The 25,284-nt window shown below is 39.8% G+C and overlaps 1 protein-coding gene across 15 annotated transcripts in view; it reads left to right on the top strand.

Moving 5' to 3' along the window:
• The window catches only part of ZMIZ1 (zinc finger MIZ-type containing 1), a 363,155-nt gene extending 341,972 nt beyond the window's left edge, over positions 1-21,183 (top strand). For 14 of the 15 annotated variants that reach the window (XM_074907137.1, XM_074907136.1, XM_074907146.1 and 11 more), the window contains 8 exons: positions 78-183; positions 744-904; positions 1,190-1,257; positions 3,012-3,080; positions 3,599-3,846; positions 6,839-7,002; positions 12,813-13,061; positions 16,721-21,183. In XM_074907137.1, coding sequence (XP_074763238.1) covers positions 78-183; positions 744-904; positions 1,190-1,257; positions 3,012-3,080; positions 3,599-3,846; positions 6,839-7,002; positions 12,813-13,061; positions 16,721-16,828 — 1,173 coding nt within the window. In that variant the 3' untranslated portion in view covers positions 16,829-21,183. The remainder of the gene's footprint in view (positions 1-77; positions 184-743; positions 905-1,189; positions 1,258-3,011; positions 3,081-3,598; positions 3,847-6,838; positions 7,003-12,812; positions 13,062-16,720) is intronic. The other variant, XM_074907143.1, reaches the window with a different exon arrangement.
• The last annotated feature ends 4,101 nt before the right edge of the window (positions 21,184-25,284 follow it).

The raw sequence follows: 25,284 nt of genomic DNA, 5'->3' as shown, positions 1-25,284 counted from the left end.
AAGAATGCAGATTTGTTCAGCACAGTGTTTACCCTGTGTGTTTGGTTCTCTTGGTAACAAAATGCATTTTCTTTCAGTCACACTTGTTCGTGTTGCAGTTAGTACACCGGCCATCGGTTCGCTCTGTACTTCAAGGTCTACTAAAGAAACGCCTCCTTCCAGCAGAACATTGTATCACTAAGAGTGAGTTTCATTCTGCATGGGGGATGACTTTCCAGAATGGCTATGTTCAGTTGTGATCAGCTGTTTCTACACAAGATTTACTTGCTTATTGAAAACGTTAAGCTGGCCTTGTCACGAATTTCCAGAACATCATGTGCATAGATTAAATCCTTGGTATCCTCAGATGTTGAAGGCTATTTGGGTGGGGATAACAGAGTACCAAGGACACAAGTTTAGTTCCCAATGAGAACTCTCCCATTCCAGGAGAACCTTTCAGGATTTTCTTCTGCCTTTGTTTTTGACTTACCTAAAAAGCCTGTGTAGGAAGATTATTCTTTGTTTATTTAGGGCTGCTTTAAGTGCTTGTATGGCACTTTATTTGGTTAAGGATATAGCTGATAGGCATGTGTGTTGGTTTGTATGTTCAGGAATGTTCTAAATTGCACAGAATAGACTATGTGGGTAAATTGTCTCATTAAATTGGCCCTTGAAGGTTGAAGTGTTGGTCTTTCAGATTTCTATGTTGGAGTTTATTTACGCTTGATTTTTCTCACACATACACATACTTTCTTTCTAAACAGTAAAGAGGAACTTCAGTAGTGTAGCAGCTTCCTCTGGCAATGCGACACTAAATGGCGAAGATGGAGTAGAGCAAACTGCTATTAAAGTGTCTCTGAAGTGTCCAATCACATTCCGGCGGATTCAGCTCCCAGCAAGGGGTCATGATTGCAAGCATGTACAGGTGAGTGGCCTGGCCATATTCCCTCAGTCATGTGTTGCTACAGTACAGCTTGGTTATTGTATGAGAGCCTAATGAAATGGGATTTCTTTGTGTCTGTCACCCTAAATAACTATATATATGTATGTTTAATGTAGAGGGAGAAAGTAACCTATTCAGTTTAGTTTTCGGTGCTAGTAGGCTTTTTCGTGGCAGTTTTACTTTTGTCCAACTGATTCAGTTAATAAAATATTTTCCCTTGATTTCCTCTTTTTTTTTGTTTCTTCTTTGTTTCTTTCTGATACCTAGTGCTTTGATCTGGAATCTTACTTGCAACTGAATTGTGAAAGAGGAACTTGGAGGTGTCCAGTATGCAAGTAAGTGCAAGCATACTACATGAAATGCAGTTGTACACAAGTTGACCAAATTCGGAACATATTTAAGGTCATGGAGGGAAGAAAAAGGAAGTGAAATAAGTCATATATATTACATTTACATAGTAGCATAAATTCCAATGAGAATTCTTGAAATATTTCATAAATTGAGGAAACACCTGGATTATTAGAAATTTAAAAATAGGTGTTTTCTCACAAAATACATCATCTGCAGGCTTTCATTACAGGCTGTCAATGGGTTGTGTAGAGTTTAAAAGAAGCTCAAATAGCTTCAAATTAAGACATACCTACATAAATAAATGAACTGGGAGTTTTTCTTCTACTAGATTATGAAGTATAAGCAACTATCAGTCTATTCTAGAATTATTTTTGTATAATTTTAATGTTGTAATGCCCAAATTACTGAACTTCAAGTAGTAGCTGAATGTTAAGGGTGCCATATAACTGTCTCGGGTACTGTGCTTTGGGTCACATATATATGCAGTTATTGACAGTGTTCAAGGAGAGGGGAAGTTTTGGAGACTGCAACATTTGCCAGTAATTTGGTAGGCAATGAAGTTGGATCCTCCAAGATCAAAGTCAACATCAAGTACAAATGAAAGTGAGAGCAGAAAGCAGGAAGGATTATAGTTCAGAATAAGTCTGATTTTAAAAAAGGTAAAATATTTCCAAGGAGCAAAATTTTGGAGTGATTACTTAAAGGAAAGGAGGGATACAATGGCATACTTTCAACCTTATGTTTTGACCAGAGAGCTAGTATAGTGCAGAAGAAATGAAACAAAAATTTTTGAAGTGGTTACAGACTGCCCATTCTTATGTTTAACTAGGCAGAAAGAATCTCAGAAGGTGTGCAGAGCAGTTCAGTGTCTGTAGCCTACTGTGCTCGGTCCACAGGTTTGCAAGGTTGTTCGAGGAGCCAGAGCTCTTAAGCTCAAGCAGCTGTAGCTGTAGCAGCTTGTACTTTATCTCTGCCAACTCTCTAGGTTCGGTCCCTGCTGTGCCAGCCGATGTTAGGTGGAGATTGTCCATTCTGTCTGCTTCTGTGGATACTGCAGGCTTGAGATGAGCCTGTTTTGATGACTGTCCATGATTGATACATATCCTAAAGTGCAGGTGCTTTCTCTGAACTAGCTGAATCTTGTCTATCTTATAAGTTAGGCTAAAAATATCACAAGAATTGGGTTTCTTGCCTCTTAATTTATGTATTCATACATCCAGGCCAAAATTTTTGTCCTGTTTCTCTGAGTCTGAGCACCTGATTCAGATCTAAGTGCCTGTGTAACTAAATCATTTCCGTTTTTTTTTTCTGTCCCCATCTGTGCTGATCTTAAGTAAAATAGCTATAATATGTTGTTACTTTGAAGCCATATTACTGTGTAATATTTTTCCAATTTGGAAAAAAATAGTACTAGTTGATGTTCACAGGAGAGATCTATGTTTGCAGAATCTTTAAATTCACAATATATTTCACTAAAAAAATTGTTTGAAGGACGTGAACAACTTATGGACACACACATGTAGATGTGTCCTTAACTCATCTATTTGATATAGAATACTATTATCCTGGTAACAAAGATCTAAAACTAAAACTGTTTGCACCAAATAATTCCTAAATTATGTGCTACAGATAGTAAGTTGGTGGATCTCAGTTTGCTGGCTGTCTTTCTTCCATCCCTCTTTTAACACATGTATAGCAATATTCTAACATGAGGTTGGATTTTCTTTTTCCTTTCTAGTAAAACTGCTCTGCTGGAGGGCTTGGAGGTTGACCAGTATATGTGGGGTATTCTGAACGCTATACAAAAGTAAGTGAACTTACTCATTTCTGATATCCAAGACTAAGCAACTAGGAGATATGTTAATGACTACTGAGATAGTCATGCCAAAGTAGGTCTTCATGATTGAACTTGAATATTCTATTTCATGGCTCCTTGGTGGAGCAACAGATACAGTGAATCAGTTTCCATCTACTTAATAGATCTTGTTTTGGTTATCTCTTGATGTCAGCCTCACCAATGAAGCAGAGAGAAGAATGAGAATGGAGGATTAAATGCTTTCTCATGTTTCCAAGTAGTTCCTCTGATTCTCATGTGGCAGACCATATAGATATGTTTGGATTTCATTGTGTGGATAAACACAGAAATGTGTTCTCACAGTTGCCTCTTTTAAAACTTGCTTTCGGCACACAGGAGCAAAAGATCTTGAGGTGGTATTATCCTAGAACATTTCAGAACATTTGTTACCATATTTTTACAGAAACTTCAGAATTGATTTTTTTTAAAAAAAATAATTAATGTGATAAAATTTTCACATTATTTTACAGCTCAGAGTTCGAAGAAGTTACTATTGATCCAACTTGCAGTTGGAGGCCAGTCCCAATAAAGTCAGATATTCACATCAAAGATGACCCAGATGGCATTCCCTCAAAAAGATTTAAGACCATGAGTCCAAGCCAGATGATCATGCCAAATGTGATGGAGATGATTGCAGCTTTGGGTCCTGGCCCATCACCTTACCCATCCCTACCCCCTCCTCCAGGAGGCAACAACTCCACTGAATATGGTAACCAAGGTTAGTTTTACAGCTTTGTGCACCCAGGTGGTCACTCTAGAAGCAAGTGGTTTCAGTCAGCTTTGTGATTCAGGTATGTCAGTGCATCTTCTCAGAGAGATGTGTAAGGAAAGCAAAATATATGGCTGCAGTTCTGAAATTCTGCACCATCTTTTCATTTAAGATTAATCTGTTTAGAAGAAAATACGTTTTAGTAAGGAAACTGGTGCTTGTCATATTTACTGCCATGCAGCCCTCCCTGAATCAACAAATATTGTATATGTAACCTTAAATATTCATGGCCTGCCATAGGATATGTCTTTCTTCCATTTTTTCTGTCCACTTTCATTCTGTTCCACCCTTATTCAAGGGAAGGCTCCTAGCGCTATAGAAGTTACAAAGTATTAACCCTGCTACTTGGGCCAGGGGAGTGACATTTGGTAGGCCACCCGGAAAGTGGGTGACTTTTAAAGAGCTTTTAACTGCTTTGTGAACACCTTTGCATTAGAAAATTACTTCTGAGTTCCTCTACCCATGTGTTGACAGATTGAGAAACAGGGAACTAAATACAGGCAGTGGAGATATGTTTTCAAATGACTGGTATATTGTGTATAACTCAATTATAGTGACAATTCTGAAAATATGAAACCAGAGACTGTTTCTTTTGCAAGTAATATGATATGACTCAGTTCAGCTCTGGGAAAAGACCAACTGTTCACACCATCAGAATCCCCAAATTGATTACAAGGTGGTATATGTGCTTTTTGCAGGATTTGAAGAAAAATAGAGATTGCATGCAAAATATGGTTAATTTGCTTCAATGACTGCAAAACTGATGACAGATGATAAAACTTTTCAGGTTTTCAAACAGATGAATGATTACTATAACAAAGCCAAGAGCACTGAATCACAAATTTTTCACTTGTTTAGTAGGAGTGAAGTGCAGCAGAGCATGAGAACAGAGCCATCTATTTTTCGTCATCTTTCTAGCTCATAATCGGGAACGGACAGGTGGGGTTTAGGGTTTGTGCAACAATTACTGCCTAGACTGTTACTTCCTTGCCTTTACCTGTGGATCCTGTAGCAGAGGTAGTCATCGCTTCTTGGAGCCCTGTCTCATCACTGGCAGGTGAAACCCACTCTCTCCTATTTCCTCTGCAATAGGCATATCAATGCAGAGCACCACATGATCCTGAATGTTCTTAATAGGTCTATCCCTCAGCATATGGCACAACTCTTACCCTAAAGAAGGGCATGTTGCTGCACAGCTGTAACTCCCGGGGCATACTGCCTTGCATCTTCATTCTCCATCAATATGTGCACTGAAACTCAGTGTTTAGAATTAGGTAATGTCCTCTGATTAACAGTACTCTAGAGCAGAGTAGTAGTAGTGTTACTACTGTGGTTTATGTTTGCTTATTTGGGTTTGAGAGTAAGCAGTGCTGAAGTTTAATTTGCAAATATAACAAGTACTCAGTAATACAAGACCTTATTCCAGCTCCCCGCTATTAAATCTTTCCTGAGAAGCAAGGCAAGACCAGCTATACTCTGTGAGACTCATCCAGTTTGCAGATTAACAAAATGAGAATTAGTCAGGCTCTGCAGTATTTACATGATAGATCAAAGTCCTGACTTCTTTGAGAAATACTCTTACATGGCTAATGACTTCTGTTCCTCTGAGATTAAACTTCTGTTTGTGAAGCTGTGCTAAAGAGCAAATGATGCAGCTACTTCAGTTTGTCAAACTCCCTTCTTGACTTGAACATTTAAAGCTGCTGTACTTCAGCTGATGAACCGCAGGCTCTCCATGCAAGCTCCAAAGCTATTCTATTATTTCAGAGCTCAGTATCATCCAATTCAGCAGCTTATGTGAAATAGCTGAGTGGCTTTAGTTCGTTTTTTGCTGCTCATAGCAAATAAACCACCAGAGTTGGTATCTCAGTTGGAAGTGTTAACAGAGGGATCTGGATGGAAAAAAAATATGGAAAATAAACCCTGTATTGGGATACATGCTTACTTTAGAATTCCAAGTGAAGATCACTCAGCTGAGGTGGGATGGATTAAAATGTACCGACAGTGGTCATACAGTAGTTGTCCTGCAGATCAGCAGGAGGCTCCAGGCTTGTTCTAGATGGTAGATGTGTGTGGGTAAATCCGGACCATTTATTCCAAATTGGTGTGAAATTTTTGGTGCTTTGGAGAATATCATTTCAGGCTGAAGTTAAGCAGATTTCATAAATTCACTAGCTTTTCATTATGAGCGTGTATATCCACGTGCTGAAACACAAGCTACAGGCAGCCAGTTTGTAACTCTGAAAATGAGAAAAATAGATCCAAGAGGGGAAAATTGATGTGTTTGCAGTTAGTCAAGTTTATTTTATTAGGTTTTGTGGTAGCAAGGAGAATTACATCACAAACCCCAATTAGATATGAAGGCCTCTTCTGCAGTATCTTAATGGAAGTAGCCTGTTTATACTGCAGAAGAAGAGGTAAAATGGATGCTGTGCTATGAACTGGTACTGTGGCATCTTCCTGATAGCAGTTCTGTCAGCTTCATCAGAAGCTGAAGAAAATGCTACAGTTGTACTGAGTGTGTAGAAGCATAGACATAAATAACACAAGTGTCCTATAAATAATTTTGGACTTGGGCGGTCGGTCTCAGTTGCACTGAGATGCTTCCAGATGCAAATATTCCATAGGATTTAATTCATTTTTGCTCAACTTGGTGAAGTATATGTGGTGACTTGGCAGTAGTTTTTCAAAATGTCAGTAGTTTTCAATTAGTTACAACATGTACATGAGTTATTACAGCGGCCAGTATTTGAAACCTGAATGCCCGTTTTTCCTCTCTATTCCTCCAGCTCGCTCCAGCAGTGGGAAGCGCAGTGCTGTCAGGTCCAGCATTGCCATTGCCCTGTGCTGTGCCATGCTGCACAGCTTTTACAAGATACACTGAAAGATCAATGTTGGGAAACAAATAATTTCTTTCACATCACATCTGTTTCTCTTTTAGGCAACAGTTACCAAGGTCATGGCAATTTTGACTTCCCACATGGGAATCCCGGTGGCACATCTATGAATGACTTCATGCATGGGCCACAGCTGTCACATCCCCCAGACATGCCGAGCAGCATGGCAGCTCTCGACAAACCTCTCAGTCACCCCATGCAGGAATCTGTAAGTAATGGTGCTGTGGACGTAGATTTTCCTTTGTGGGGGGTAAGGAGCTCTTATCCAGCTAACGGACTTGCCTTGTGAACTGCTTTTACTTTTTGTGGTTTTCTCACTTTGGAAGTTTCTGAAATAGAGTAGACCTGAGAAATGCAAAAATGCCATTTTTAGTTTCTGGCCTTTTTGAGTTTTCAGAGAAGCATTTCTGAGCCTTTTGAACTGTCATTTAAGGTTGTTTATCTGAAAGAGACAACCTGGCTCAGTGTGCGTGTGTTAATCATTGTGCTTTGCTCTGACACCTGAAAAAAACTAGACGTCATTCCCTAGGCCGGCAGGGTCTGTGAATATCCATCTTCAGCAGACAGCTTGTTATAGCAAGACATTGACTGACTTCAGAGCAGGGGCAGTATCTTCCCTGGCTTTGTCCCTGAGGGCAAAATTTACATCAAAGCATTTTGAGGGGGAATTCTGCCCAAGTAGCATGAAAGGCACCTTTAAGCTGTTGGGAATAGGACAATCCTGTAGATTTCAAGGAGAGATGCTGCCACTGGTTTGAGAGTGTTTCAATGTAAGAGACTAAAAGATGGAGGTTCCTCAGGTCTCAGGTAGAGAGGCAGAAATGTGCATTGGAAAAACAGCTTGCTCAGAGCACTGAGTTTTATATACAGAACTTTATGTATCTCCAGAAAATGCAGTACTGCAGCAGCTAGGTGATAGAAAAGCTACGAGCAGCATTTAGCTCTGAGGCATGGCTAGTCATCTATTTTAACTCAAGGGGTGTGGGGGCTGGGGTGTATAGATCCTTTTATGTTCATTTAAGTTACAAGGCAGGGGCTTTACAGTGTGCTGTTACTGCACAGGAAGGATGTTTAACTTCACAAGTCATTTGTGCCATGTCTTTAGTGAATACTAGAAAGTACAGTTTCTGAATGTAATGAGGAAATGTGGTAGCAGATGCCCAGCAAAAGCCTACTCAGTCAATATCTCCTCTAGTTGGCACTGGATTTTCCAAGGAGCGTGGTGAGAAGTAGGAAGAGAGTGGAGAGAGTGTTCTTAGTATAGCTTGGAGAGAGGCCAAGTAACAAGACTGTCTTCAAAGGAAGAGTCCAGAAACCATTAACGACTTTACCACTTTACAGGCTAATAAAGGACAGAACAAACATGCTGTAAACTTAATTTTACATTGGCAAATTCCACGTACCCAGCTTAAAGAGCAGTCTGAATTATCTGCATCAGAACCAACCATACAGTGTTAGAATATAGTAGTGAAGGGGAAATACTACCAACCTGAACCACTCACAGCTGCTTACCTTTGAATCAAAGCTGCAGAGAATTACTCTTTGCCTGCCATTATCTGACACTGACTTCTTGACTTCATCAGTTAACTGCTATACCTTTGCTATAGCAGTTGCCCCAGTGAAATTTCTGAAGTGGTAGGACATGAAGTGGTTGAATATGGAAGTGAAGAATCTGTGGCTTTCTGAAAATGAGACCGCTTACAGATGATAACAAAGGTGAAAGTTGCTTAAGGCTGTGCATGTTCCAGAGCTGTAAGAGGGTATTTGGGCAAATGTTAATAGATTTTTGGGTTCTGTGGGCCAGTCTGTAGTAAATCTGATTCTTGCTTATGATAGCCTGCAATTAAAGTAAACCTTTGCCTCACTTCTCCCTCATCTGTCACGATACACAAGGTGTACTGTTTGGGAAGGGAGAGCAGTGCTAAAGCAGTTCCACCTAGTTTATGTCAGTGGCTGATTTTCTCTAATGAGGACCAGTTTTCTGGTCTGTAAGCACAGGGGAATTATACTGACATTGTCAACATAGTCATGTAGTCTTTAGGCCACATGTGAGCACTGTTAGTGCTCTCATACAGCTTTTTCAATATTACAAATTCTCTGCTTTTCTCTCTCTTTTTCTCCTTCTTCCTTTCTTCTCTCTCAAAAAACGAACTGTTTGTCTGTAGCAGACACTCAGGAAAGGCAGCTTTAAATTACTGCTTTTAGAGAAATGCATGCCATTAACACATTCCTAGATTGTGTAGCTGAAAGTTTTTAGACAGACATCTCTGTCTAAAGTAACTATAAACCACATTGCATAATTGAAACTAAGGTTTTAAGACGTTGCCTGTGCTCTTCTCTGGCTTTCTCTCTTTCCTTTTTACACATTTAAGGTGTATTTTGTTTTCATCCACTATTCACTTTGACCATTTTGTGTTTACAAAGTGAGTCAGGATCAGATGTTTGGTGCTTTTAGACTCAAGGTCTATCTCTTAAGAGGCTGGAGCTGAATGCTGCTGAGGAAATTCCTAAGTTTCCTATTATGAGGATTTATGTGATGGCCCTTATATAATGGTAGGCAGAGAAAATTGATCCCTCCACACATATTCTGTAGATCACTCCAGGAAATGCAGGTATGTTTGTCCGGTGTAGGCAGGTCTGGGTAACCGTGGCTGGATCATCAGAGCTACCTTCTCTCAACACTGCTGTTCTGCTCCTGTGGAAGAAGAAAAAAAATCAAGACCTGAAACGTGTCTAGAAGTAATACCTCTTCCCCAGTGTAAAGTGGTGTGAGAACTATAGAGCAGATGCGTCTATGTCAGTGCAAGATTGCTACAAAATAGCTGCCACAATGGGATCATGTTTGTTTTCAAAAATTGTAAACAAGTTTTAGACAAAGGTAAGTTCAGAGTTAGCTCTAGTTTAGTGCTTATTGCAGTGTAAGGAGTGGTACATGACTGAGCAATGGATGATCACACCGTAGTTTCATATACACGGTGAGGTGAGATGAGCTGGTGCCACTGTAAAAAGTCATTGCTCTTGTTTCTATTTTTGCTTTTCCTCTGTATCACATCAGTGTGTTACTGCAGCCATGAAGTGATCTGGATCCGGGTACTGATGTGATTGAAAACTAATTCAGAGCGAAGGGAAAAAAGAAAAAGTTTAGCTTTTATCCATGTCGGTTCCCCAGTTGAGTTCACTTCATGTCTGCAAGGATGCACCCAGTGACAAAAGCATGGATGGGAAAAGTGACTTGAGAACAGCAGGAGGGCAGGATGGCATCTTTCAGTGGTTCTGCCAGATAACCCAGCAAAAGAGTTGGTAAAGCTATGACGCCAGTAATGGAAAGAGATATAAGCCATCAACTTAATCTGCTGATACAGTTTTTTCACTATCAATTTTCTCCTGAGATGAAAGGGGTCTTGTCTACAATTGGCAGGTCCTGTTGCTTTACAGCTGTACATTTTGGCACTCCTAGAGGTCACTGTTGAGCTTGTAAAGAGTTGTGGTGTTTTGTGCTACTAAGCTGAAGATGTGTCTGCTGTGAGCTTGTCTTTTAGTGATTGTGAATGTTTTAAGAGTGCCAAAGTTTATGCTCCTAAAACAACTCTGGAACTACGTTGCTATGTGGGCAAAGGCAACTTTGTTAGACTCTGCATTTATATTGTGGGTTAGTGTTTTTAAAATAAAATTACGGGAGTTGCAGACATAAGCTGAACATAAACAAACTGTATTGCTTAGAATGTTTTTGCACCATGGCAGATTTATCATTAGCTGAATGCAAATAGAACATTGTTGAAGTCCTGAGCATTTTCCTTTCTCACAGGTAGGCTGGTGGAGTTTGTGGCCTAAGCCAGATGGATTTTGAACCTGCGATGGCTATTTAAGATTATGGTGGCCCTCAGACTTACAGTGAATAATGACCCCCTATCCAAGAGTTATCTCAGGGCCCAAGATACTGCCTTATCAACTAAATATTTATATATATAAAATGCTTGCCTGTATAAACATAATGTAGAATTTCTAACCTGCCTATTTGTTTTGAAATGTGTCTGAGAACATATGAATGCCTCTTGATTTAAATAATTATTGATATAAACATGTCAGTACAACTCTTGCTTTGTACATTCAGGGATAAATTTAAGACACTATTCAAGATAATCCTGGTTTGTTTTGGTTTTTTCTGGAAACTGCTTTCCCACTTCAGCAACACCATCTTAAATTCCTTTTTACTTTTTGTTGTTATTATTAAGCTTTCTTACTTTCCACACTTTCTGTTGCACATGTCCTCAAAGAAGAAGGAAACAGTACTATTTGGATAGATACCTACTTTCACTTGGACTTCTGCAAAGTTTTTAGGTTGCAGATTCATTTACATTGAGGTGTGGTCTGTGTGCAGATTTTGTACAAGTTTACCCCTAAGGTAACAAAAATAATGTTGCAGAACACCTTCCAAGTAGTCAGGCTGTGACCCTAATGGAGAGAAGAGTGTGTATCAGTACTTTTTAACAGTTCTTTTAAACTCTCATATGGGAAAGAGGCCCAAATGCCATGTTGTAGATAGAATCCTGCTTATTTCCACCAACCTTCATACTGCCAAAGCATTGGAAAGGACTTCTGTGTAGCTGAGTATGACTTCCCAGTGGATCAGTATTCAGGTTTCAGTTTTCATACAAGTGGTGAAATGTATTTTTTTAAATGCTGGTTTCTGGGGGTTTTGTTTAAGTTTTGTGGGAACATTTTAATTAAGTTTTGTAATAATCGCCCTTTTGCTTTCCAAAACTGAAGACTAAGGTTAAAATAACCTTGCAGTTTACTGTGATATGAAAGGGTCAATGCTGACATAGCATTTTGCTGTTTTCTGTTGGCCTTGGCTGGATGAATTTCATGCTGTTGTCGTATGTATCTGTTCTTTTATTTCAGCTCCGCTTTGTGGCAATACGTCGCATTCCTCAAAAAATGTTTACATTTTTTGCTTCTCCATATACCCAATTAATATGAGACATCTGATTCTGAAGGATTCAGACGCTCCTTTCTCACGGCACCAAGGTCAAGCCCCAGAAAATCCACTAGCATTAAAAGTGACATGCAGCAGAAGGAGGACTTGGGCTTGTGCATTTTTGTTGCTTCGCTGTCATGTGAGAAAGACTTTTCCCCCATTCTTCCATAATGGGATTTGCAGGATGCATGTGATTTGGTAGTTTATTCTCCATGGAAAACATACAGAATACTGAGCTTTTGCTAGAGAACTTACCCATGGCATGAATACAAAATAGGAGTGTGATCATTAGCTTAGTTTAAGGCTAATGCATTGAACTTTGCAGTCAGCAGGTATGTAGCCACCTACAGCAGCTCTGCTGATGGTTAGGGAGCTCACTATCTGAGCTGACCTTTTTTTGTCAACCATCAGAACCTATGAATATCAGCAAGGAAAATCTTCAGCCCTTAAAAAGGGGTGTTGCATTCTGAAAAGGAGGGGAGGAGTGGGGAAGAGCTGGTCTTTGCAAGATGTTTGTAATGAGCTGGAACATGAATAAGCAGGTGGTGTCAGGAAGCTACCCAATAAGGGAGCTGAGCAGAAATGATGCATTTTCTTAGCTAATCAGTTTACTAGTGTAGTTATTCAACAAATTCTTCATTCATGAATTTTTTGGGGCAAAAGCATCTGCCTTGCTAATGCTGAGCAGCACCCATAAGCCTCCTTCCCTCCTCTGTGGGGTGGTTATTTCACATCTTCAAGCACAGTTTCCCACATCACAAGGAAGCAAAACAACAGCACAAATCCAATGGATATATCTCCCCCTTCCAGATAACCTTCAAAAAGCTGAAACACTTCCACCAGCATTGGGATATGGAGTTTTCTTTTCCGATTGCACTTTTTAATTGCTTTTTTGGTTTTGTTTTGTTTTTTGTCATGTGTGTCTTTTTTTAATTTATTTAAGTTACTACTTTTTGTAACATGCGGTTACAGAGTCAGGCACCGCGAGCACTGTACCTTGTGGCCTCACTTTCTTTTCCTGCTTTTTTCCTCCTCCGCAGATCCCTCATCCCGGCAGCACTGATCAGTCCCATACTTCCATGCAGCAAGGTTTGCACGTCCCTCACCCCAGCAGCCAGTCAGGGCAGCCATTACATCACAGCGGGCCTCCTACCCAGCAGTCCCGGCAGCCGCCCCCGGCCGCTTCTAGCAACCATCCACACAGTGACCTGACCTTTAATCCCTCCTCAGCCTTAGAGGGTCAGGCTGGTGGACAGGGAGCACCCGACATGCCGGAGCCCTCGCTGGATGTAAGTCTGTGTCATACTATCATCTGCCTGCCATAGCGTGTGCTTCACATCGCGGCGGGGATGGTGGGGGGGCACGGGGACGGGGAGCCGCTTCCACAGCACATGCCATCCTTTCATGCTTTGGTACATGGGTGCAGGTGCTGCAGCCGAGGTGTCAGGGTGCTCCTGGCTTGCTGGGAGAACGGTTCTGGTTTGAGCAGCTGCGTGGCCTGCAAGCCACAGCCTCTTACTAGCAGAAAGGCAGGCATTTCTTCAAATGGCAGTTCAGGCACCAGGCCGGGAGCCGTCTCCTCTCTTCTTGCTGATCACTGGATGGGGCTCCTGTGTACTCCTCTAGACGCTGAAGCCATCACAGTGCCTGAATAAGAGGAAGGACGCAGGTGTGTGTGGTTCTGACTGCGGCGGAGCTGTGCCAAGTGAGCTCCATGCAGAGCCCTGCAGCATGCCCTGGCCAGTGCAAGGGGGATCTGTACCAGCCAACCCCATGGCACAGTCCCTGCTCCCTGTGGCCAAAGACAGGCTGTGCCCACCCACACCTGCTTGTACAGGTAGCTCAGCAGCACAAGTTCTTCCTCCCAGTACACCACATAGGAAAATAAACAACAAGGACATCTTCTGCCTCCTTAGCTACTATAGAAGGCAGCTCACAACTAAAAGATAAACCTAGTTTTAAGGCCAGAAGTAATCTTCCATCTTATACCATCCGTTCAGTGGAGTTGGAACTGAATTATCTGAGGTATCTCTCTGGTTAACCACCTACCTCCCAAAATACAAATTCCTGAGCCGCTAGGATTAGATTTTTGTTTGTTGTGCGTTCCTGTATGTGTATCTTCTGTCTGTTCCAAAGTCTGCTGCTGCACAGTGTAATTTTCTTAGAGAAATGCTCACCTCTGTGCCTCGGATTTATATCTGTAATTACTGTTGCTGTATACTTACGTCTTCCATGTCACATAGGAGGTAGCCTCACAGAGGAGGAAAGGGATTAGGGAAGGGATGAACGCTCCAGTTGCAGGAACAGTGCTCAGTGGAGTAACTTCTATCTGAACCAGGCTGCTGCTGTTTCGCACAACACAGTCACGTGCACATCCTTCGGGAATGATAGTTCATGTGGCAATTAGAGTTCTGAACCCTTAAGGACCCAGTATGAGCAATATTAATAGGTGAAATAAAAATGTCTTTTTTTTCTTCAAATATTTAAGAAACATAAAGTATGCTGTTACGGGTCAGACACTCATTCCTCGATGAAAAGCAAAGTAAAAAAAACCTGAACATTTATCACAGTACCATGGTTATCACTGATGGAGGCATGCTGGATTCTTACAGGAAGCCGAAATTATCCTAGCTGAATGAGAAGGCAAGTGCTCTACAGCGTGGGGAATATAGTTCTTTGAAATATCTGTGATCCCAGTCATCATCAAGTGGATTATTTTAATTGGTTTAACTTCCAGTAGCAGTGTTGTGGAACCAGGCTGAATGAAGTCCCATGCAGCAAACTAAAACAAGGGACCATACCATAGGCAACTTGGTCTGCTCCCTACCGACACATCACGTTAATTCTTTAGGACTTCTGTGTGATTTAGTCTAAGGTTTAACCTGGGTTAAAGGGTATATCTTGTATAGATACAGCTGTAAATACAGGTAATCTGCACTTGTCCCTCTGACAGCAGAGGCACAAGACTCAAATGACTGGTTAGACCTCTCAAGTATTCACTTCAGGAGCACTGGGTGCACCTCTCCAAATTCTGCCCCTAAGTCTAGCATTTTTCCATAGCTTCTGCCCCCGTCACTCCTCCATCTCTTACCTCTGCTCCAGCACAGCACTCTCACCACCCAGCACGTCCTTTCACACCAGCTGGGCAGGAGGCAGGTTGTGCTGCCTGGCCCTTGTAACCAAGGCAAGCCAAGGTCACCCTCAAAACTTAGAAGACTTCCTCTTCAGAGATACTGAGCATATAATTTAAAACTTCCACCTTTCTAAAAAAACATTTTTTTTAAATCCCCTATATACAAGAATGAGTCTAGAGAAGTTATGTTAGATTTTTAAGAATTAGATTGTAAAATTGTAGGAAAATTAAACCATTTCTGACTTTTTACACGTTTGATGGGGCCGCAGTTTTGTTTTGGGCTTCTGTACTAGGTGTTCATGAAAAATTGCAGGAGCAGGTGAAATACATTTAAAAGCCTTATATCTTTAGTCTAGTGCTATGACAATAGCATTTTTACCATGAATAAAAGGAGGCAGTATTTTAAGAAAAGCATTAATTCTGGGAGATTCTGTTTATGTAAACTTGACATTGCGTTTTTTTCAAAATGGTTAGAAAACAATAAACTTCTTCTGCATTTCATGTTTAACTTATTGAAAAATATGTTCATCCATATAACATTAGAAAGTGAAGCTGCATTTGCACAGGAGTAACAAGCATATAAGTATTTGCATGCTAGATGTGATGCAGTCAGGCTTTATTTTTATATTATTTGAAAACAGAACAACTTAAAATTAATTTCTCATACTTACTATTAAGTTTGTTAAAGCAATCATATGTTTTTCTGTCTTTGCTTTAACACAACACTGAATATAAAGGGAGTTTGTTACAAACTCTTCCCTGCCATTTTTAATACATGACACTTCTACTTTTGACTAGAATATGGCAAGATGCAGAATAAAGCAGAAAACATTGCCTGGTACACAACCCAGGAGTTACAGTTTGCTTGTTAACTGTCAGATGAAAAAGAATCTGATGTTTGGGAAAACAAATTTTTCTGTTTGGAACACAGTAGTAATAAAAATATAAATAAACCACACACAACTGTTGCTTTTGATACTTTAAAACATTGTGGAGATTTGTGCACCTTCTGTTGGATGGGGTGTTGTGCCCTTGGCCCTTCAAAATGTCCGGAATTGCATGTGATGCTGTAGTCAAGTAAGTACTTCCAACCACTGTAAACTTACTGCCACAGAAAGGACAAGGACTTGCCCACCTGCCTTGTCACTCCTCTCCCTATACTCCTCCTCAGTTGTTTTTTTTCTAGTTTGTTTGGGTTTTTTTTTTCTTCCTGGGCTGGTTTTAACCCTGGACAAGTTCCCTGCTCCAGCTCACTGCCCGAGAGCTTACATCAGTGCACAGAGGTGTTGGGGGGGTGGCTGGGGAGTGTGGAAAGGGCAGGGCTGCCTCTTTCTGTAGGGATGCAGGCTTTGGGTGATCACCACACCGACCTGTGTGAGTCAGATAGACCGGTCTGTGTTGATCGACCTTAAAGCTCAAATAGGTATTGCTCAAACTGCATGTTTCAGATTTTTATTCAGTGCTTTATCTGAAACTAACATAACGTAACAAGCGCTTACTGAGTTTTTGTCAGCATTGCTAGCCGGGAAATATACTTTTTTTATTGATGAACTTTTGTGATGGGGAGGTTGACTGAGAAATGGTAATGTAAATTGAAATGGTAATGTAACTCACAGGTGAAAACTGAGTAATGCAGACTCACAAACAAGTGGATTGTGCATCATCTTAGGATGTTAGGTTTGTGTCACTGCCTTCCAATTTATTTGTTTATATTCATACGAAAAACAGTTTCCAGGAATGTGTGGCATTTAATCCCTTTTTTCTCAGTTATGTTTCTGTTACCTGTAATTTTCCTTTTATCTTTATATTTTATAGCTGCTTCCAGAACTCACAAATCCAGATGAGCTGCTTTCATACCTGGATCCTCCCGATTTGCCAAGCAATAGCAATGATGACCTTCTGTCTCTCTTTGAGAACAACTGAAACCATATGTATTCTCCCATCCCTTTCACTTGTTCACACTTGTGTGGCTGCACAGCGAGGAATCTTAACACTCCTTTTCCACAAGAGAAGAAAAAACACAACTTGATCCAATGGTGCACTCCCTGCTTTCTTCATCTCAGAACTGCTTTTGTCAGCTTCAAAGACTGCGAAAGTGACGGGAGAAAAAATAAATAAATGCAGTAATCTCCAAGTCTGCCATGCTACACGTGACAAAGAAGCATAGACAGTTGTGCAGCTATTGGAAACCTCATTTGTTGTTCATCCTCTAGAGAGAGAGTTCTGTGATAAACATAGTGTGAAGTATCTTGGCAAAAATGAATCTTGGCAAGGGAAGAAAAGGCAACAAAAAGGAACCGTCTTTAATTGACCCGTCTCAGAGTGTCCTTCCAATGTGTGTTCTTCCATTTTTTTTTAAACTGTATCTCCCTCCACCCCACCTCCCCTCTGCCCTTCTCCAGCCACAGGTTTGTGTTGGAGTGATTGTCCTGGCCACACACAAAAAACAAAAACATGTACAAAGCTCAAAAAAGCACAAATTCTACAGTCAAGTGGCAAAGATAGGGAAGACATACAGTCCTGTCAGAGGGAGCCAGCAGTTTAGCTAATGCGACATCAGTAACAGAGTCCTGAGAATCTCCAGGCTGCAGCTGTGGGTGTTGGTATTTCTGCAGGTGCAGGAATCTTAACCACCTCTTTGCGGAGGATTCCTCTGGCCAACACAGAGATTGGAAACACCCGGGAAAAATTTAAAAAATAATGTTTGCAATGTTTAGGGATTTTTTTTTTTTTTTGGTGTGGTTTTGGTTTCAAATCAGTACTGTTTGTGGCTGCATTAACATCCAGCTGTTAAGATTGCTGTAATAGATCTTTTTGCCTTGTATATCCTATGGAATGGAAAAGAGAGGGAGGGGGGATGCAAACCAAACTGTTCCTGATTATTACCTACAGCCTTCGGTGCCCCGAGTGTTTGTGTCAATATCTGTACTGCACAATACATAGAAAGATAACCTGGGTTGAAGGCAGCCAGGAAATCATTGCAGGACGGAGGGAGAGTAACTTCACTATCTGCATAATTATTTTTAATAATCAGCTTGAGAAGGGGCATTGACGTTGAACAGACATCTTACAGCTTCATTTTTGTTTTGCTTTGTGTTCTGTTTTTGTGACTGGTACAGATAGTTCAGCCTTTTTCTTTTCTCCTCCTTCAGTTTCTTTTTTAAAACTTTGGCTGCTGGGATGAGCTCTTTCTCCTGAAGGACTGAGCATGGGGAGAATAAGTAACTGTTGGTAGATTGCTACTGCCCTCAAGAGACCCTGCTGCCACAATGTCTTGCCCCTGTGATCTGTGCTTCTCGTGTGGTTGCTGCTCCTGCATGAGCTTCCTATTGCTTCTGTGCCCATTTCTGTGCTCTTCGTCTCTCTCTCTCTTTCTCTCTCTTATAAATGATGTACAGTAGCTGTGTAAGAAGTGCATGTGTGCCAACTTTGCCCTTGTGGTGCAACATTTCAGCTTTTGCCCACTGTAATTACTGGTTTTGGGTTTTTTTGTTACTAAAGCAAATTTGCCCCTACTCCTTTTCCTCATCCCAAATCCAATCAAACACCCTTTGTTTGCTCACCACAATACATTTTAAACTGAAGTGCCAGGCAAAATTTTGTTTGTTCCTGCCAGTTCGAGTAGGTAGTTTCCTAGCCCTCTGTGTTTAGTTTGCAGTGCTGTAAATGGCATGCTCTGTGCTTACGACTCTGGATTTGCTTTCCTCACCAAAGTCATGTTTGTAAATTCTTTGCAGATTTTGTTTTATTTTGCTCTTTTTGTTAACGTTTCCCACTACTGCTGTACATGCGTCATGATATATATATGCTAGTCAGCAGCACCTTGCTGTAGATATTAAAGGAAATGGTGGTTTAGTTCTTTTGTTTTCCAGTAGGAGTATTGAATCTGTCAAACATTATGTAGAGATGGTCCCACACTTATATTTTTCCTGTTTCAGTTTTTTTAAGAAAGGCACTGTTCATTATGCAAAATCAATTATTTTAAGAATCGCTATTGTAAATATCTTTGTGAATATTTTAGTATCGTCTTTGATAATATTCCACATTTTCATGATCTGGTTATACTTTTGCTGGTGTTTTTAAATACCTTGTGTGAGGAAAAATATGGGTCCTTTTTTAAAAAAGAAAATTGAGGGTTCTTTAACAGAATAAGGGAATTGGTCCGTTGTCGATTGTCCGTCGTCATCCCCCCCCCAGTCCCCCCCCATTTTCTTTTGATAAATTAGCCCAAATTTCATATCCATTTATGTGATGAATGAATTGATACATCAGGCAGTACCTGGACAATCAGGGCCCAGCTCTGTCATGGAAACATAATAATAAGTGATTGCCTAGGGCAAAAAAAAACCCAACTAACCGACTGATGTTCATTGACTGTGTGTGATTGTGGGCTGGTAATGGCAGAGATTTCATCTGTTTGCCCAAGTGAGCAGAACACCTAGGACCAGCTATCTGAACAGGTAAAGATGCACTAAGGCAAGCAGCAAGTATGTAAGGTACCATATTTATATCACTATATTGGTGCTCTGGTCTCTGCAGCTGGGACACGGTAACACTTAGGGATGTTGGTGGGTGGGGGAGGGAAACAGTATAGTATATTTTATTCTGCTTAGAAGTATCTTTTTTGTTATGTAGGCTTGACAACCTGTAGAGGATCTCTGCAGAATGTTAAAGATACCTTGGTGTAATACATGGTAATATGGTTGTGGTGTGGTGCTGCTATCACACAATTCCTAAGAAAGACCGTTCTTCAGTTACAGATGTGGTTTGTAGCCATTTTACTGTAGTAGTTTCCCCCTGTATTTTTGCTGCGTTGTTTATATAGGTATTGAAGTCATTTGCAGGGGTGGCTAATAATAAACAGACTTTATGCCCTTAAGAGTTTGGGGTTTTTGTTGGGGGGGGAAATTTCTTAAGCCATAGATTTGGGAATAAAGAAGATTTTCCACTATTAGTTGGAACTGGTTGCTCAGAGGTTTTTTTTAATTGATTCTATTTAATGTTCTACCCTCCACTGATTCCTGAGCAGCTAAGTTAGTCACCTGAAATGATTTTTCTCTTAAACACATTAGTATTTTAAACCAGGTATGTTAAGGATTGACCTTTTGCTAACTGGTAGTATTTAAAATGTATCATTTAAAAGTACCTGTTGGAAAGAATAAAGGGAAAAAAAAACACATAGATACTAGCAATATGTTTGGAGCAGTGTTTGCATCTGCTATGTACAGTAATAGAGAATTAAAGTGGATGGTTGACATTTTTAATCTTACAGAAACACTTGGTTTCTAAGTAGAACTTAAGAGAGAAAATACGATTTTTACCCATCACCCAAATGTTGGACATTTGAAACAGTTTTAAAACTTATCTGTCATCTAAAATCAGGTACTGTATAGTGGAGTTCGTATGAAAAAGCTTCTAAATGAAAATTTAGTTATTTTTTTATCTGTTCACTGCCATATTAAAGTTTAGAGAAGAAAACCTAGCAAATAGGGTAATCACAGTCATTTCTTTTAAAGCTTAATTATTATATGAAATTCCAGTAGTATTTTTATTCTTCTTTTTTTTTTGTTTACTTTTTAATTGTTTCCCTATGGAAGTTCATCTGGGAAAGAACCCACAGAGATCTACAGTTCTGCTGCCAAGACATTATTATAGGACTGACAGATACACGCCAGTGTCTGCAGCGGAGACTCAAGGGACAGCTGTACATATGTAAATGACAAATAGAGACATGTTAACAGAAATGCATTCATTTTCCTTGGAATGTGCATTGTTTTTATTTCGCAGGAAAAAAAAAAAAAAAGCTTGAAGCTCCATCTTATGTGGAAAATGAATCCTGTTTGTTAGCGTTCGTGGAGTCTCGGCATTTGTTTCACTTTCACTTCTGTAATATACTCTGATCCTTCGTTTTGTTTTATCTACATGTAATATTTAGCTTACGTGTACTAGTCTATCACCTGTGTATTTTTAGGGTGCTACAGAAATAATGAAGAAAAATAAGGGGATTAAAAAAAATTGTAACCAAATTCATACTTTGTACAATTTTTGATATCACGATCAGAGGAGAATTTAAAAAAAAAAGTACAATCTGAAGTAACATGCAAAAATGGCCATTGTCTTTGTTTGTACATTGTATGTACAGTACAATGCAATCATTTCATACTTTAAACTGGTCAGAAAAAATAATTGTGATTTTTAGTCTTGCAAAACTGTATGTAGTTAGATGATGTGGAAACCTAATATTTATCTAATAAATATGTATTCAGATGAAACCTGTATATTAGGTGTTCATGTGGTTATTTTGTATTTAAAGATCAAATTATTTGACTATTGCTAGACATTTATATACTCTGTTGTAACACTGAAGTATTCTCATTTGCTCATGTTAATTTTTTTTTTCCTAAATAAATTTGCAAAATTAAGGTCTGGCTAATTGGCAGCTGCTTTGTAAATTCTGAGTTTCCTTTTGAAACTACCTACTTCCCCTTTGCCCTCCTGGTTTGTGTTACTGTGAAAGTCAGTTGCACAGGATGTACCTTGTGAGGGAGCAGGACTTGCTGCAGGAAGGGAAGAGCGTGGTCTGCCCTGGAAGACAGGCAGGATAAAAAGACTGTGAATGCAAGTTTACTGGTAGGCGTGGGATCACACAGAGAAAAGGCCCTGCCAAGCGAGGTATCGGTGACTTGCTGCTCAGTACACGAAGCACTGTGTATCATGTAAGCAAGTAATTGCTTTGAAATGAAATCTTTGCATGATATGAGTAACAGGAAAGGAGGTGTCGGCACATGTGGAGGGAGTGAAATTAGTGACTTTGGAAGATGACTAAAATGACATGGGTTTTTTAATGGATCCATCTTTAAAGCTGAAGGACTTTGTTTCAAAATGCAGCCTTTGAGTTACAAAGTCTGCTTAATTGATCTGCCTGTTTAACTGTAAACAGATGGAATTGTGACGCAAGGAATACACATGGAGTTGTATCAACAACAGCCACAGCGTGCAGAGGTCCTGTCCCAGCAGAGTTCTACGCTCAACCTTAGCCCTGACCACAGCTGCCCATCACTTTGTGTCTGAGTATTTGTTTTAACAGAAAAGTACTGAGTATCTCTATATGGCATTTGTGGAAGTGTTTAGTCTAAACCCACCTTTGAAATGCAAATACATAGGAACAACCTAACCATTTCACAATGTGAGTATCTATACAGGTATGTAATTAAGATACAGCAATTACTCCACAGCTCCACAAGGACACAAGTCCTTATTGTTGGTTGAGATACAAGTATATATACAGATGCATATATATTATGTATACAATTAAATGTAGACTAGAGATTTGTTTTCTCAAAATTGGGGGAAAATCATTTGTTTCTGACTCAACTTCTGCCTTCCTTGCTGGCACTAACCACTAAAATGGGCTTTTGGGATAACGAAATAAAACTGAGTTACAGTGCATTCAGTAGTGAAACAGAAAAAATATCCCTTCCAGCCAATAATTAATGACTATTTTGTTCTTGGTGTTCTGTTTCCTTGGAAGCTCCCAAGAAGCATCAGCGAGACACTGTGCAAACCCACTTTGGCACTGTACAAATGGAGAAAAGTATGAAGAGCTCAAGTGATGTCCTTAAGCGCTGTACTTTTTTCAAGCTTACTTTGAAGTCTGAGGAGGCTACAACAATTCTGAAAGTGGCGTTTCTCCCAGATGTCACCTGAGGACCCAGGATATGTATGATGTGTGTATCCCGCTGATGTTGGTGTCTCCCATCTCACCTGCTGGGAGCGTGTTCTGTGTATTGTGCACTCTGCGTGTGCTTCCAGGCAGCGCCTACAGGAGTACCTGTCTGCAACTTCGCTGCTTATCAATGCACTTAGCAATTGTTGAGCAACTTCACAACACTTATTTCCCTACAATTTTTCTCTACTCTTCCTGATCGGTATGGATTTTGGAATCACACTGTTCGGTGGTGCACTTCGTATTCTGTTGCCATGCACTTTATCATGCCTTTTACGGGAGCAAGAGACTGGAAACAATTAGAAACATGGAAGAAGGACCCCCCATTTGTTTTCTGCTTGGACAGTGGGGATGGGACTTCTCTGTGTAGACAGAGCTGCTTGCTTTCCTTTAAAGAAGTAAGCTAGATAGCATATAAAATGGTTGTACAATTCTCACCTAATATGCTATATACAATGTTCTCATTTGTGTACTCTTTTATTTGTACGCATATTTAACCAGAGCCTACTTCCCTCTTACCTGTGTAAATTCCAAGTCTGTACAAATCTTCCTGTATTGTGAACTTCCAGTTGTGAACCTTTCTTTTTTACAGTTTGAATTATAACGAGCATGTAACCTTATTACAGTTTTCCAGTTTCTGTGTCACTGAAATCCTGCTGACTCTATGTAGGATATTACTCCTAATGTCTGTCCTTGTGTCAGTGCACTATTCACATTTGTTCTCTCTCAAAGGAACACAGGATTTTTCTTGTATCAGACAGACCTGTGAAATCTGCTGAGGTATCTTGTATCTAGCAGTCTAGAGAATTTTCCAGGGGAATGTAAAAATAGTCGGCAAGGACCCTAATCAATTATGCAATTTCAGTTGTAAAGCAAGCAGACAGCAAAAACGTTATGACTCCTACAGGTGTTAGCAAACAGCATGGTACAGATGGATTTAACTGGTTTGTTTGCTACATAGTTCATCTGCATTTGCAGAAACTCCTCGCCTGAATCATAATAACTGGTTTTCTGCTATTTAAGTCCTTCTGTTAAAAACCTTCTCTTTTCTAAGTGTGTGGACTAGATGAGATTAAGTTCTTTCCCCTTTTTATTGAGTACATCTGCTTGGTTTGTCCTGTATCTTTCCAATTACTGAACTCAGGTATTTTTTGATAGATCCAGTTACACACAGTAGTTAGCTTCCCTACAAACACTAGTATCTACCACTTTTATATACACTGGTTTCTCTACACTTTTTTGGCTTTATTAGACATTCTAAGAAGTTTGGAATTACCAGTTCTGTTTTTCCCCTAGGTCAGAGTTTTGACCAATTACATTTTTAATTGAATCTTAAAATCTAGACTTTGCTGTTTGTCCACAGTTGTTTCATGATACTGGCTTTTTGGACTTTGTTGAACTCTCTAGAACATTTAGCTTCATTTGTCGCCTTGTTCACAGATCAGCACACAGAATATTATGAGCATGGAGACAGTTGTAAACTGTAATACTTTTTAACTAGTCAAACACCAGAAAAAGTTAAATATTTTTTTTTTAAATAGACTGCTTTTAGGGATGTATTCTTCTTTTTTTTGTTTTCTTCATTTGGTTTGCAAAAAATATTGAAATACTCCACACTCACTTAATGAAATGCTGGAGTTGAAGTCTTACTGGCGTTTTAATGCATATTTAAATTGATTCACGTTTTCACCAACTATTCTTCCATTTTAAATTTATAATCAGTGCTCATTTTTCCTTGTTCTTTGCTTCTGTATTTCTCAGAATGTACATTTTGTACATTTTTAAGACATGCAGAAGTCAGTGAATTTTGGACATACCCATGTACCTGTCAGATTAGCTGTCCTAGTTAGTGACCAGTGAAAATACCAGTTCATAAACTTAGGCAGAGTATGCTGCTTTACAAGAAATGCTATTTGGCTAGCAGTTTTCCTTTCTAAATTACGAATGATGCTCCCTCTGGGAAGGAGCATTACCTCTATATTCCACTATCAAACTGGTGGTAAAATGTGCAGGAGTGACACTGAGACAGAATCAAAAGTTAAGGAAACCTAGACTCTGAACTCCTCTGAATGCTAATAGAAATTCTTACCCTAAGCTTTTAAGTATTTCAAAAATACTTAAAGTAAAATCCAAAAATTATGTTCTTCGATTGTAAATGTGACACACGTTAATTTACACTGACAACTTCTTAGCTCAGTTGGTGGGATATTGTGTATTCAGATGCTTGTCATGTGCCACGATGTCATGTAAGTATATCGTAACGTTCCATACTAGCTAATGCAGTAATGCTGATGTATGCTGATGGTAAGCAATACTTTCAGTAGGGAAATGGCAAAAAAGCAGAAGGGAATCTGAGAGATTCTGTATTGTGAGGTTGGTTCCAGCAGAATTGTTCATTAGAAAAACTGGTGGAATTTTTTTAGTCTTGTTACATCTGTGGACCTTTAATTTCTGGGTGATTCTTGTTCAAACTGCTGCTGACGTAATTTTAGCTTTCAACTCCACTTGTGAAGTGCAACTAAAAAACATGTCTCAGAACTATTATTGTTGGGATTAGTTTAACACAGACAGGATAATCCATTTTGTACAAGGTACAGAGGCAGATGTTACCTCAAAGAGTCATTGTTCAGAGTTAGACACAAGACAAATTCAA

This window comes from Athene noctua, chromosome 5, assembly GCF_965140245.1.
Source record: "Athene noctua chromosome 5, bAthNoc1.hap1.1, whole genome shotgun sequence".
NCBI classification, from domain to species: domain Eukaryota; kingdom Metazoa; phylum Chordata; class Aves; order Strigiformes; family Strigidae; genus Athene; species Athene noctua.
The sequence above is the reverse complement of the archived record's forward strand: the minus strand, read 5'-3'. Positions and strand labels throughout refer to the sequence as shown.